General features: G+C 37.8%; 1 protein-coding gene across 1 annotated transcript in view; it reads right to left on the bottom strand.

The window, feature by feature from the left end:
• The window catches only part of LOC145767033 (mediator of RNA polymerase II transcription subunit 13-like), a 42,973-nt gene extending 29,764 nt beyond the window's left edge, over nt 1–13,209 (bottom strand). Inside the window, exons 1-2 of the mRNA XM_082578764.1 lie at nt 13,029–13,209; nt 12,053–12,190 (exon numbers count right to left, since the gene is read on the bottom strand). Coding sequence (XP_082434890.1) covers nt 12,053–12,190; nt 13,029–13,097 — 207 coding nt within the window. The 5' untranslated portion in view covers nt 13,098–13,209. The remainder of the gene's footprint in view (nt 1–12,052; nt 12,191–13,028) is intronic.
• Between the last annotated feature and the right edge of the window lie 1,803 nt (nt 13,210–15,012).

Genomic DNA, 15,012 nt, shown 5'->3' on the forward strand with positions numbered 1-15,012 from the left:
ACCTCCACATCGATCAGTCTAAAGTATCCCCATTTCTCAAGCCGACCTTGCTCCTCCTCAACTTGTTTTTTGCACATTTTCTTGGGTCTTCCTTGTTTTCTTTGACCCTTCACTCGCAATTCCAGCGCTGTTTTAAAACATCACCTTCATCCCTTCTCAAAACATGCCCATACCACCTTACTCCAATCACCTTCGCCAACTTATCAACATTCTCATTTGTTCATAAGCTCCTCAGTATTCCTTTTGTCCATCAGTTTCACACCACACATCGCTCTCACCATCGCTCTTTCAGCTCCTCTTAAAATCGCCAGTTCGTTTTCCCATAAGCACCCTGTATCACTTCTGTACAGCATTGCATATCTAGTATAAATTCTTTCTCTCATTTTCATCAAAAATCTTCTACCACGTAACACCTCTTAACACTCCCCGTATTTCAATCAACCAAACTTTACCCTTGCGGTCACTGCCGCTTCACAACCAGGGTCTGCTACTATTCGGCTAGTCCGATTGGGCTGATCCGATTCGGCTAGTCCGATTCGGCTATTACCCTTTTCGGCTACAGCCCGATTCGGCTAGTCCGATTTGGCTGATCCGATTCGGCTAGTTCCCTATTGGGCTACAGTCTTTAGCGGTTAGTTCCCTATTTGGCAATTTTTTTGAAAATCCAACGATAATCCTTCTGTAATCCAACATCGTTTCTTTTGCATTCCGACAAAGAAAAACAAATTGAAATGAAATTTAGCGAAAAATGTTTGAACTATTAAATTTAACTGTTTGCTCACATAAAATGGACAACGACGTCTTCTGTTTATTTAGAGAATGTTGTAATATCGCTTCTTTTATAGTTGAAATCATCGAAGCTTTAGATGAGTGGGGTTTAGACCTAACCATTGAGATCTTAAAACTAAAAAACGAATTAAATTTATTTTTGAACTATCAATGTTTGCTCAGATAAAATTGACGTGTATCATGCATCGCCGTCTGCATGCAAACTTAGAATATATTAGAATCCTCAACTATTACAAAATTCTAAATCCAACGACGCCTTCTGTTTATTTGCACTAGAGAATTTTGTATTTTATTCCACAATAGTTGATCTCGAAGCTTTAGATGAGTGGAGTCAAGACCTAACCACTGAGATCATAAATCATATTTATGACACCGGTTACATCCCCAGTGATATGGTACGATCCATATTCATAACTTTACCAAAAAAAACCGGAGCAACAGAATGGTCACTCCACAGAACAATTAGTCTTGTGAATTACGTAACAAACAGCTCACTCCGAATCATGTTGATGAGATTGAGACGAAAACTACAATCGGAAATTTCAACAGCACAGTTTTTATTTGTTTCAGACAAAGGGACCACAAAAGGAATTTTTACATTAAAAATGATAACAGAGAAATGTATGTCCGGTTCTTCTGTTTATTTAGAGGATTTTGTATTTTAATTCGACAATATGGTTTCTTTTGCATTCTTGCATTTTATCCAGTGTTTACCTTTGAGTGCTTTCCCAGACGGCAAAATCCGTCATTTTTACATTCATTCAACGTCTGCAGACGTTGAATCAATGTAAAAATGACGAGTTTTGATGTCTGGGTTCGTTCAAAATATGTGTTTTACATGAAAATAACAGTTTTCATGATTACCAATAGGGGTTAATGAGATGAAGTCTCAGCCAAAACGTGTCAACGAAAAAAAGACAGTTGCCAAATAGCGTTTGCCATAAAAGATGAAGTTAAAACCTAAGTGGCAGTTTAGAGTAAACCTGGGTTTCGGCGTTACATGACCTGAAATTCCTTTGGTTAGTTCCTTCGTTAGAGTCTCAGTTGATGTTACTTGATCATGGCAGAGGAATCGATTAGTACGCAGCGCAAAGGTGAGGTTTTTCTACATGATGGCTACATGTTTCAACTAGCTCAATATAGTCCAGACGGGCTTAAGAAATACTGGCGTTGTTCCCGACGTGATGAGAAATGCAAGGCTCGCATCCACACTTGTGTGGCAACAAATCAGGTAATAATGTGTGTTATGATGACTATATTTTGATCATTTGAGAAAATGTGCCAAGAAATGTCAAGTACTTGAATTGTAATAATCGCAACCATTGTTCACCTGCATTGACGTTGGACCTGGGAATGCACCACGGACTGGCCTACCCTAATAATTACAACTGCTTTGATAGTGACGTTGTGCTATTACTCATTACTAGGGCCATTTTTTTTACCTAAAAAATTGAAAAATATGACTTTATTTTTTGAAATATATGATAATATATGACTTTGTTTTAAAGCATCAAATTTATGCTAATCTCTAATTAATAACTCGTATGTAAGTTTTTACATGTATTTTGAACAATAACACACTCGAACAACTAACAAAACACTTCTGTTTCGCTTGACAATCATTACAAAAATGCAAATGTCTAATGCATCCACTGGCGCCGACTTACGGGGTGGCCAGCCACGCCACCCCATAACCTCTATGGCATGATGGCAGCCACCCCGTTTAGGTTACATTACTTACTGCAAATAAATGTAATTTGAACGGACGTTTAAATCTTTTTTTGATCATTGGTTTTCGCTTCAAGTCAACGTAAAGCAAGAGGTGAACCAATACAGGATTGCGAAGAAAATGATTGTTTTTGTCACAAGCATGATACTCGCGTAACATCAAGCAAGCTACGTGAAGATTACGCAACACGTGGCTACGAGTTTTTTCCTTGTTGTTGTTGCGATCGTTTTATTTGTTACTTGTCATAAGTCATTGTTACATTTGTTAGGTTTACAATGGGATTTATTAATCAATAAAATACGATCTTTCCATTGCCTCCCTCAAAAATCTTTTTTGAAAAATTTTAAACTGCTCATAATATCGCTATAAATTATGCCAGCTATAAAATACTTGGAAATAAAATTATCTCGATGATTTATAGCTCCACCTCCTAAATGAATATCTATTTTCAAATTTTATTAAAAAAAATGCAATTTTTGAAACTTTTTGAGTTTTTATTTAAAAAGTGCACCTAGTAAAGTAGCAGTGTTAACGTTCTGCAAATTTACACGTTTACATGATTCTATTCGAGGAAAGCTACACCCCCTGCCAATTTCCAATAATGAAAGCAACCTTTTTCAATTAGTCAAGATTTTGCATTTTGAATTATTTTCCGATTTCAATTGGAGTGTACTGTCATCTACGTCTTGCTTTAATTTCTACTTTGTTATCTACTTCATGCAGTAATAATGTAATATTGCGTGTCAATGCGTGACAAATTGTGAGGCGGGAATTTATTGGTCTTACATAGGAGTTGCTTGTTACATCATAGAAAAAATTACGAAAAGTTGTCCTGTAAAAGTTTGAGGAGGGAATTTATTGGTCTGACATAAGTTAGGAGTTGCTTGTTACATCATAGAAAAAATTACAAAAAGTCGTCCAGTAAAAGTTTTCCCCGACATTCCAGTTTTATTCAGCATAAAGATGCCACCGAAAAAGCGTTCAACTGTCGCAACTGTTTGATCTATTTGCAAGCAATGAAACAAGATCATTAATGCTTCCAAACGTGGTCTGCATTGTGAAAATATACTTATCGTTGCCTTCCACCACCTGCGAGGCGGAGCGATCGTTTAGTAGTGCACTCAGGCGCATAAAAACCTACTTGTGATCTACCATGACGCAACAGCGATAGAACCACATCCTAATTTTAAATGTTTATCAAGCTGAAGCTTAACGGTTACAACTTGACCAGTTGATTAACAGTTGGATTGACAGAGCTGCCGTTCGCAAAAATACTTTTGCCAAATGTTAAATGTCGGAGCGACAACGTAACAATAAAATTCACAACATACTTCCTGTGGTTTGTTGTAAAGTTGTTTTGTAAATAATCGAGCTACAAATCAGGTGTGAAAAGACAATTGCATCTACGAAACACGCTTAGTAAAAAACAAAAACATGCAGTTTGAAAGTTTTTAGGTTGCCATATTGTGCTATCCGCCACCCCGTGCAAAATTAAAAGTCGGTGCCTATGCCGGTGTCATAAATATGATTTATGATCTCAGTGGTTAGGTCTAAACCCCACTCATCTAAAGCTTCGAGATCAAAATACAAAATTCTCTACTGTAAATAAACAGAAGGCGTCGTTGGATTTAGAATTTTGTAATAGTTGAGGATTCTAATATATTTTAAGTTTGCATGCAGACGGCGACGCATGATACATGTCAATTTCATCTGAGCAAACATTAATACGGTTCAAAAATAATCGTTGTACCACGCATTAAATGCTTTATCGGGATTGTAATCCGGCATTGCGGGACCATCTAATGACCCTAAATTGTTTCAACTGCTTGCAGCTCAGTAAATTGTTTCAACTGCATACCGCCTTTCATAAAACCTGACCATTTATTCCGTTATGATGTCACCATTGAGGGTGGAAGTCACTAACCCACAGCGTTCTCAACTATGAAGACACTTTACCCATGGATGTCAACTAACCTAGTTCTCCTTTTTAACAACGATTCAATGTCCGACAACATTGAATCGATATAAAAACGACAATATTTCCAGCGGATGTAAATTAGCACTTCGGATTAACACTTCGTTAAAATAAACATCGGGAATTGCAAACAAGACTTACAGCGCTGGTGATTGCAGCTGGATATATTCAATACAACAGTAGTGACTATGATGCGCTGACCTAATTCTGCGTCACTCTTTGATAGTACATATTTTCGACATTTATTCTACGATCATGCTATTGCAAAATTAAATAATTGGCTAGAAGAAACCGGCGGCCAAACTTGGCCGACGGAGGAGGTAGCACAGGCGGTCATTCAACCACTACTTAGCGGCCATGGCCGCCGGCTGCTTTAAGGCTTGTTTCAGATTTCAGTAGGCCTACGCACAAGAGAGCAACAATACGCACAAAACACCTTTTCGGTCACGGAGGCACACGAGCTCTTTAACTACGACAAGGTAGCAATCCAAAGAAGAGGGAAAAACGAAATAAAAATCAAATAAATTATTGTTTTTAAAAATGTTCAAGCTTGGGGACGCATTAACATTACACAGTAACGTTGTATCAGCATTTGATCACAATATATCAACAACAAAAACGTTAATTTCGCTAACTGCTGACTTCTCCGTGCTGGCGTGCTCACTACTACCACATGTCGTGTTTAGCAACAATGCGAGAAAAAAGTAGTCACGTGCTCAGTTGACCGACTTTGCCGCCTTCTTCATGCAATTTCGTCTCTGGGCAAGCAAATTTTTGCAGTATTTCAGAGTGACGTCGCCGATCGCCATTTTGTAAACAAAAACTTTTCACCGGCGAATATTTTCACTAGCCAATTGGACTAGTACTGCAACATTTCTACTAGTCCGCGCAAATTTTCACCAGCCATTGGCTAGCGGACTACCGCTAAGATCGAACCCTGCGCTTCTTAAATTTATCTCTTAGATCTTCCATTGTGACACACAACAAAACTAAATCATCAGCATACAGTTAGCCTATATCCAACAGTGAATCTTCTCTTACACATTCGGTGATTACATCAATCACAATTGCAAAGATTAGATAAAGAGAGAACAGAACACTAGTGTACACCGACTTTTGCAGAAAACTCGTGTGAGAGGGCAGATCTAATATGAACTCTCGTCCTTGCACTGATATAAAGAGGAATGGCCCGTTTCGGTGAGTCCGATTCGGTGAGTCCGATTCGGTGAGTAGGATTTGGTGAGTCCGATTCGGTGAGTCCGATCCCTTAACGGGGGATTTTTTCAATTTTTTTTTTAAATTATTGGGTACCGTAGCCTAATTATCATTGCCGTTTTAGGGTTAAGGGTTAGAGGTTAGTAACTCACCGAATCGGACTCACCAAATAGTAGCAAACCCGATATAAAGACCCATCAGGCTTGCACGTGTGCCTCTGGTAGTTCTTCTTTTCTTATCACTAGGGCAATTTTTTGTCACTAAAGTTATATACTTTTTTTTGGTTGTACCAATTAACAAAAGAAATGTAGAACTAAAATTTCATGGTTGTGGGGTCAATATTTGAGAAGTTATAAAGTTACTAAAAGTCACTTTTTGTGCTTTTAGGCTACTTTTCATTTGTTAAGTTACCGTATTTTATTTTGCATACGTTTTTTACCTAATTTCCCCATTTATTTATCTTTTTTTTGCTACTGGAGAGATGAATTTAAATTCTATGTAATGCCCAGACTTTTAATATATTTTCTACTATGGTACGGATTTAAGTTTGCACAAGTCCATGCTGGTTCATATTGCGTGTATTCTCAAAAATTCGTAAACGTTAAGTAATTTTTTCGAAGAAACAAATTATGTTATATAACTATATTTAGCCACTTGTTTTCTCTGCAACAGCTAAACTGTTTGATTGACAGAAATTTCTTGCCAGAGAATGTAAAACATTACATATGTGTATTGTGTAATTTGAATGTGTAATTATAATTTGAGCACAAATTCAAACTAATTTAGATGCTTTTTATGTTGAATTGCTGCTACTGTATTTCTTTCGCTTTCTTGTTTAAATTGCTTGAATAAAGTTACTTTTTTGCAAAATTAAAGTTACATTTTTGAGTTTTTTAGGTTACAAAAAAACGCCCTACTTATCACCAATTCCATCACCTTCAGAACTCTATCAAACACATTTTCCATGTCCACGAAACACATGTACAAGTTTTTTTTTCTTTGTCTGAATACTCCTCTTGCAACCATTTCAAAATAAAAACGGCATCTGTGATTTCCTTCCCAGGCATAAACCCAGTAACCCACACTGCATCTCGTCCAGGTTAACAAAAGATCTTATTCTATTCCCAAACACTCTTTCCACTACTTTCATTGCATGCACCAACAGTTTTACACCCCTATATAACCCACACTCCATCACATCACCCTTTCGATTGAAGATGTGGATCAGTGTATCACCATGCTCGTCTTCCATTCACACTGCCTTTTCTTGAATTACTCTCTTTATCCAATCTGCTACAATGTCGACTTTTAACACTTTAATCCGTTTTCTTCGTTCATCATCACTTTCATAATATGTTCTTGCAAAATTCTTCCACAACCTTTTTCACTGAAACCAAGTCTTCCATTTCTTCGTTTGATACATTGTCCACAATCCACATCTTTCCCATCCTGCTTCAGAACCTTCATTAACTTGTATACTTCATTAGGACTGCTTTTTTAATTTGGTCAATTCCTGTTCAGCTTCTTCATAGCTTCCGCAACTATTTACTTTGCCAGAGTTTTCAATCGCTTGTAGTTGAACTTAGTTTCTCCTGATCTATTTCTGCACCAATCCTTGTAAACTTTTTTCTCACCAACCACTTCCCTCACCACCACGTATCTCCTCCATCAATTCTGCCTTTTGTTTTCTCACAAACTTGCAAAACTCCAATCTTGAAGGATCTCCATGTCACATTGTTGTGAAGAAGACTTTCAACTCTCTTTTTAAAGCTATCTCTTGTTTCGGCATCATCTAATTTCCAAACTTTTCTTTTGATCACCCTTGTTTATTTACAGTCTTCTTGAGACCTCTCTTGTCAGTCGATGACCCCCAATTTATGTTGAAGTTTGCATGGTATCGCTTTCACATCTTTGCTTTGTTGTCTGTTCTTCCAGCATACCAACTCAAAGTCAATTTTGTGTTCATTTCCACCAAATTTTGTTTCCACATTTAAATTTGAGACAGATTGTTGGATGTTGGTGCAAAAAAACAATTGCTTTTTTAAATTTTGTTGAAATTTAAAAAAAAAACAAGTGCAAAAAAAAGACTCACATCGCTAGTTACTCATCATCATCATAATCCATCGTCGGTTTGCTCCCAACTAGTGGGGGTGGCCGATTGTTTCCGCGCAGCAATTGTTTTTATCCCTTTTCTCCATTTCACCCTGTCCCTTGCATCTTCCTCCTTCAGTCCGACTTTTTTAAATTCATCCTTCACTTGTTGTTTCCACGTTCTTCTTGGACGACCGCGTTTCCTCTTCCCATCCACCTTTAGATCTAGTGCCTTTCTAAGAAAACTTCCTTCCTCTTTCCTTATCACATGTCCATACCATCTTTCTCCATTTGCCCTTGCCATTTGGTCTATGGTCTCTCTCATCTCTAGCATATCCAACAATTCTTCAGTAGGGTGGGCCGTTTTTGACTTTTTTTCGAAATTCAAAAACGGCTAGTTATAAAAAGTGGCACATGCATGAAAAAATTACGTGTGCAAAATTTCATCAGTTTGGGGGTGCATCTTTTGCCCCCGCAGGGGGGTCAAACTTTCAATTTTTTGAAAAAAAATGGGAAATTTTACTTTCCGTTTTAACATAATTTTTTTTATAATTTTTCTAATGGCTAGTTACAAATTGTAAGTAGGATGTACCCAGAACTTTCTTATGTAAAGGCATGTTCGAAGCTTAAGGTTTACTGCCCCCGCATCGACGACAAAAATGCTGAATTTTCACCAATTTGAGATGCTATTTTGTCATTGCTCAATAAACAAACTTGTCGCAAAAGGGCGAGATGGAGTTAACGCTGTACGCTCATTTATGTTCTGTCCATTAACTTTGCAGGATGATACGAATGAGGTACGAACATCAGAACATATTTATGATAAAGAGTTACAAAAAAAAATGAATAACGTTTTGAAGTCAAATTCTAGAGGTGGGCCTAAATTTCACCAAAATTTGGACCAAATGAAAGAATCTGCAAAGCAAAAATATTTGAAATCGGTTGTTGTACTTGTAGCCTGAGTGTTTCAATTTTCTGCAATGTACTTGCCCTCAGGAAAATCGTGTCCCTGTTACAGAACAACAGTTCCTTCTTGATCAAAGAACAACTCGCATAATGGTGATTGATAAACATGATAAATCGGTAACAAAATCTAAGTTTAAACGTTTTCCGAGGAGAGTCGCAACTCAAATGGAAAGTAGGCCTATCATGTGCATAAATTTGCAAAGCATATATTTTGATGGCCGAAAAGATTAAACCATCAAACAAAATGAAATTGCCGGGCGACTTCGAAAACATTTCGCAGTTGAAGAGCACAATAGCCTACTTTACTTGAGGAGCCAAGTTCTCATTTCAATGGTCATTTTACTGTAGCCAACTGATCTAATGTGTCAATTAGCTACCGGGATTCTTGAATATCTTGAATCCAATAAAATTAGCTACGATAATGTAATGGCAATTGGATGCGATGGAACCGCAATAAACAAAGGTCAAAAAGGCGTCGTGATAAAGCTCCTGGAAGATCATTTCCAAAAGCCACTTTAATAGTTAATATGCCTACTCCATAGTAATGAATTGCCTCTTAGGCATCTTATAAAAGATATGGCAATACTAGCAGACCTGATAGCTTCACTGGGCCCATTATAAAGCAGCTAGCCACTGTCACACAACCAGATGTTGTAAAATATAAAGCAGTTCCGGCACCAGAGATTGAAATTGATGAAAATGACCTCAGCACTGACCAAAAATATCTTCTACACATGCACAGAGCAGTGAAAAGTGGAGATATAGGCTATCATTATCAATTCATTTCGCATATAGGAGTCCAGGTATGATGAACCACTCAAGATGGTTGAACACAGCCAATAGAATTCTACGTTTATATGTTGCATCTAACGCGTCAGCTGTATTGGTGGAACGTGTGGACCATATTATGAATGTTTATATTCCAGTATGGTTTGCCATTATACAGGAAAGCAATTTCACTAATGGCCAAAAACATTTCTTTAAAATTCTACACTCTGCTCAGAAGCTATCGAATAAAGCTTGCAATATCCTCAACAAAGTAATATAGAGGAATGTGTTTTATGCCCATCCTGAAAACATTTTGATTGCACTCATATGATATATCATACCAAAGAGTAGGCTATGTAAGGGAACTATAGGATGGAGAAGAATTTTTAATTCAAGAATATTATCACCTCACAGCACTCGTCAGCAAAAATTCACCCTGTCAATATTGCAGTTCAGTTCCGAACGTTACTTTGAGATGATAGACTGGCAAAATATTCCAGTTACGGAACCCCCTGCAATGCGTGGTGTTGACAGCAATGTGATAAAAGAGCACATCAAAACAAAGATGCCTTCACAACAGTTGTTTTCTCTGCCACACACAACAGATGCTGATCACATGTGGTGGACAGCGTTGAAAGAGATGGGTAGCCTACTTTAAAGCAATATTACAATCGAATCAAGGAAAAAAATTCCTAGGTTCCAGTCGAAACAAGATTTTATGATTCATTAGACTTTAACCAGAACTAAATTTGAGCAAAATCTGGGGAACTGGCTAAAAGACCTTGTTGTTTGTTGTATTTTTAACACAATTTCGTTTTTTTTTGTTAACACAAGTTCTTTTTTATCGTTACATTGCTGTCAAACAAAGTTTACTCTTGTATGTGGTTCTGTAGTAGCCTATCAAGTGAACGTTTAATGGTTTGTAAATGACAAATTTGTGTAAACAAAATCATGATAACAATTCACGTGGAACTGTACAGTACATTCCATTTACGGAACCTGCAGATCATATTGCTTTTATTCTGAAGTAAATTATAGGATTGCGTTTGATAGCTGCAACTGATCAAACGTAGCCTACTACTGCTTTTAATTTAAGCAAGATTACGTCTTATAGTTTGTCAGTTCGTATCATCCTGCAAAGGTAGTGGACAGAACATAGGCTAAATGAGCGTACAACGTTAACACCATCTCGCCCTTTTGCGACAAGTTTGTTTATTGAGCAATGACAAAATAGCATCTCAAATTGGTGAAAATTCAGCATTTTTGTCGTCGATGCGGGGGCAGTAAACCTTAAGCTTCGAACATGCCTTTACATAAGAAAGTTCTGGGTACATCCCACTTACAATTTATAACTAGCCATTAGAAAAATTATAAAAAAAATTATGTTAAAACGGAAAGTGAAATTTCCCATTTTTTTTCAAAAAATTGAAAGTTTGACCCCCCTGCGGGGGCAGAAGATGCACCCCCAAACTGATGAAATTTTGCACACGTAATTTTTTCATGCATGTGCCAATTTTTATGACTAGCCGTTTTTGAATTTCAAAAAAAAGTCAAAAACGGCCCACCCTATTCTTCAGTCCTTTTTTCCCTTCTCGTTTTCACCCCACACATTACTCTCACCATTGACCTTTCCGTTCTTCTCAGGATTGCCAGTTCACTCTCTCTCAATACCCATGTCTTGCTACCATATAGCATTGCAGGCCGCACACAGCTCCGATATACTTTTCCTTTCATCCTTAGTGAAAATTTTCTGCCATACAACATTTCCCCACATTCCCTGAACTTTGCCCAGCCCAATCTTGCCCTTGTTGTCACCGCTGCTTCACATCCACCACTTCCATCTATCCGATCACCCAGATAACAGAAGTCTGTCACTGTTTCGATGCCATGGCAGAACTCATCATCATGGCCTTCCACTTCATTCCTTCCTTTACTGCACTTCCCACAAACAAAACACTTCGCCAATCTTGTTGCGGCTCTCTTGACATTAGCACATCTTGCATGTACCCACTTTCCACATTCCTTGCATTGCATTGAATTTCTCATCACTAGGCTAGTAAACGTTAAATAATTGTTTGTTTGGTTGTTATAAACTTGATTAGAGCCAAATAGCCATTTATATAACTTGGAAATATGGCTGGAATTATTTCAAGTTATGTCCATGAAATTAACGACACAACGTTTAGTCTATGGAATGGATACTCGCAAATGCCGAAAAAAATAATTTTGCTTTATCTAGAGCCAATTCGAAAAAAACAAGTGCATTTTAAGAATCAGGGGCCTTGAAATAACGACTCTGTACCTGTGAAAACTTTTTTTTACTTAGCTAGATGTAGTGTGTTCAATCCTATATCCAAAAATATATTGTCATCAAAAAAATAAAAAATTGTAACAAAGAATATATTGAATCTATGAACATCGAACTAACCTTCACATCGAAACACTTTACAGTGGTTTTCAACAAGTATTAATGGTTTTACTTGAAATCAACTCACATGATTAGTCGGTAAACTGTGGACATCTTTCTTGGGAGAACGACGCCACACAGCCAAAATATCAAGAGAGAGACACTTTGTGAATGCTGTGAGGACAGGGTCATCACTTAAGGTAAGAGAATCAGAAGAAAACTTTTGCCACTTGATTCCACTCAAGTCAGCCTGAAAAGATTAAACACAACTTTAAACCCAATTTTGCAGTCTTCACTTATGCAAAATTACTGTTCAACACACAGGTTTTAAACTGAAGACTGCACAACTAATATACCATGTGACATGGTATTGCTTTAAGTTGCATTGTAAATTATGTTGTTGCTGATAGCTTTGTTACTACGTTGCCTTAAGTTCCTTTGTCACTTTTACTGACCAGTGTTAATTTTCAGTCTGATTTCAGTTTGCAGTTTCTGTCTTCAGAACAACCTAGCTGCATTTTAGCAGAATAAACTTCTCTAATAGAGGAATTGTAGATGGTTTCACTACACCATGTAAACTGGGTCTGCTACTATTTGGCTAGTCCGATTCGGCGAGTGTCCCATTCGGCGAGAGCCCTTTTCGGCGAGTTCCCTATTTGGCAATTTTTTGATTTTTTTTTTAATTATCGGGTACCGTAGCCTAATTATCATTGCTGCTTTTACATCGATTTAACGTCGCTAAATGTTGAATTAAGACCCTACCTCTAACCCCTAACTTCTAACCCCATCCCTTACCCCAACCCTAACCTCTAACCCCAACCCTAACCTTTAACCCTTACCCCAACCTTAAAACAGCAATGATAATTAGGCTACGGTATCCAATAATTTAAAAAAAATTCAAAAAATCACCGAATAGGAAACTCGCCGAAAAGGGCACTCGCCGAATCGGGCCATTCCGATGTAAACTAGTGGTCTCAAACTTGTTTTCAGAAAAAATATGTACTTTGCAATGTATTAATGCTAAAAAATCAATGCTTTGAGTTTGACCTTGCTTCTGATTTTTATACAAATAAAGAAATTTGACTTACCAAAGCAAATACTGTTGAATGACAATCATCCAATCGAGCTCCATTTGCTACAGAGTTCGACGTACTCATTATGACTTATACGTTATACACATTCAACCAAACTAGGCATAGTAGTGCTTGTTTCATCTGCTAAAAGACTCCAATTTGCCACACACTTTCTTGTTCAAACATTACAAAACCAACTTTGGCATCTGACAGCCTAACAATTGCTACAAAAATAAACAAACAAACAAACAACATAAACAGTAGGTGATAAATACTGCAGTACGGTACCACTAAAAGGGAGATCAGGAGTCAGGACATTCTGTCAAGGCTAACCTGCCGCAAGACAACTGACTGTGGCGGATATCTTGTATATTACACAGATTTATATTATCAATATTTAATTCCTTTCACAATTTATTTCACTAGGCACTTGCTGTAGCACAAAAGTTATATAACAAGCACGGTACTTCAAACAAAAAGTTTGATGCTAAATTTTTCAAAAAGCAAACAAGATGTAAAATTGTATATATTCAGGCAATACGTATGACCATAGGCGTCGATTTTTTCTCAGATGAGAGAAATTCTGGGTGGGCAAGAGTTTCAAACAGATTTCATTGAATGTGTATATATGTTCGCAAATTTGCAATGGTTAGTCTTTCTCACAAAGACGTTTTGGAAGCTGGATTTAAGAATGCGCGAATAGATGTTTGACTTTGATTCATGTTTAGTTTAACAGGCCTCGAAATTCGTTTTTGTTGACAGCGGACAAACGTGTCCGGTCTGAGCAGCTATCTCGGCAGACAAATTAAGTCTCACGGCGGACACACAAGTTTTAGCGTCGATCGTCATGCTTAATCACTTTATCTTGATAATTCTTTGCCATTTGAGAACCATAGCTACGGTTTAGATGGCTTTTTAAAATTTCAGCGAAGTCAGTCTGAAAGGCTTTCATCAGACCAACGACGTGCGCTTGAAGTCAAAGCGCCGCATAACTGATTAACTTCCACCGAACAAGGTCGTGTGGCATCTTGCGTCACAATGCTCTGGGCACAAGTCGGAAAACTTCTACACTAACGCTAGTATTTTCTGCTGTGCAAAGTTTCACTAGGCTTTTTTCTTTAGGTTTATTTTTGCGTGTCATGTGAGCGAAAGAGAATTTTCCCTGGGCCTTTTCTTTCTTGCTGTAATACCAAAACTTAGCAAATTTTGCTGCATCTTGCTGTAATTAAATAACCTACTCGTATAATCTAATTTTGTAACCAACCTTGCCTTTATCAACATTACCCGGAGATCAAAGCTAGACATTGTGACGTAAGACTTGAACTAAATTGCTTGTGATTAGTGTAGAAGTACCGGCACTCCCATCGATTCTTAGCGAAAAATTCAACTTTGTTATGCTGATTCAATGTCATCAGTCGTTGAAGCAACGTAAAAATCGAAAGTTTTTTTGCTTGAATGGAAGATAAGGGATACAGTATTCACATTTACTAGACGTGCGCTGGAAATTATATTATTGCAACAATTGTTTGTGCTATGCAATGACGGTTGGTATTGCTAGTTCCTGGGTTATTTCTCGGCGGACAAATATGACCGATCTAGATGGTACTTCCCGCCGGTACATGACAACTGGGCGAGACAAAGTGTGGGCGATACCCACTTTGGCGAGACCAGGTGGGCGACGAGCCAGGTGGACGATGAGTCATGTGGGCGACGGCCGACGAGTCATGTGGGCGACAAACCAAGTGGGCGACAAACCAAGTGGGCGACGGACCAAGTGGGCGACGGGCCAAAGTGGGCGACGGTTGCGAAAGTTTATTGGTGGTGACATATATAATTTATCTAGTTGCTTTGCGGCGTCACGGTTTATCGTAAAGCTTAAGAGAAACCCCTCAGAAAAGAGACAAACGAATGGCCAAAGAGTGGTTGAAGTCATCGAAGCTTGTCAGTCGTTATAAAGTCATATTTTCTGTTTTAGATCATGAAATATGACTTTTAATTT

This window comes from Aplidium turbinatum, chromosome 3 (assembly GCF_918807975.1).
Source record: "Aplidium turbinatum chromosome 3, kaAplTurb1.1, whole genome shotgun sequence".
NCBI lineage: Eukaryota > Metazoa > Chordata > Ascidiacea > Aplousobranchia > Polyclinidae > Aplidium > Aplidium turbinatum.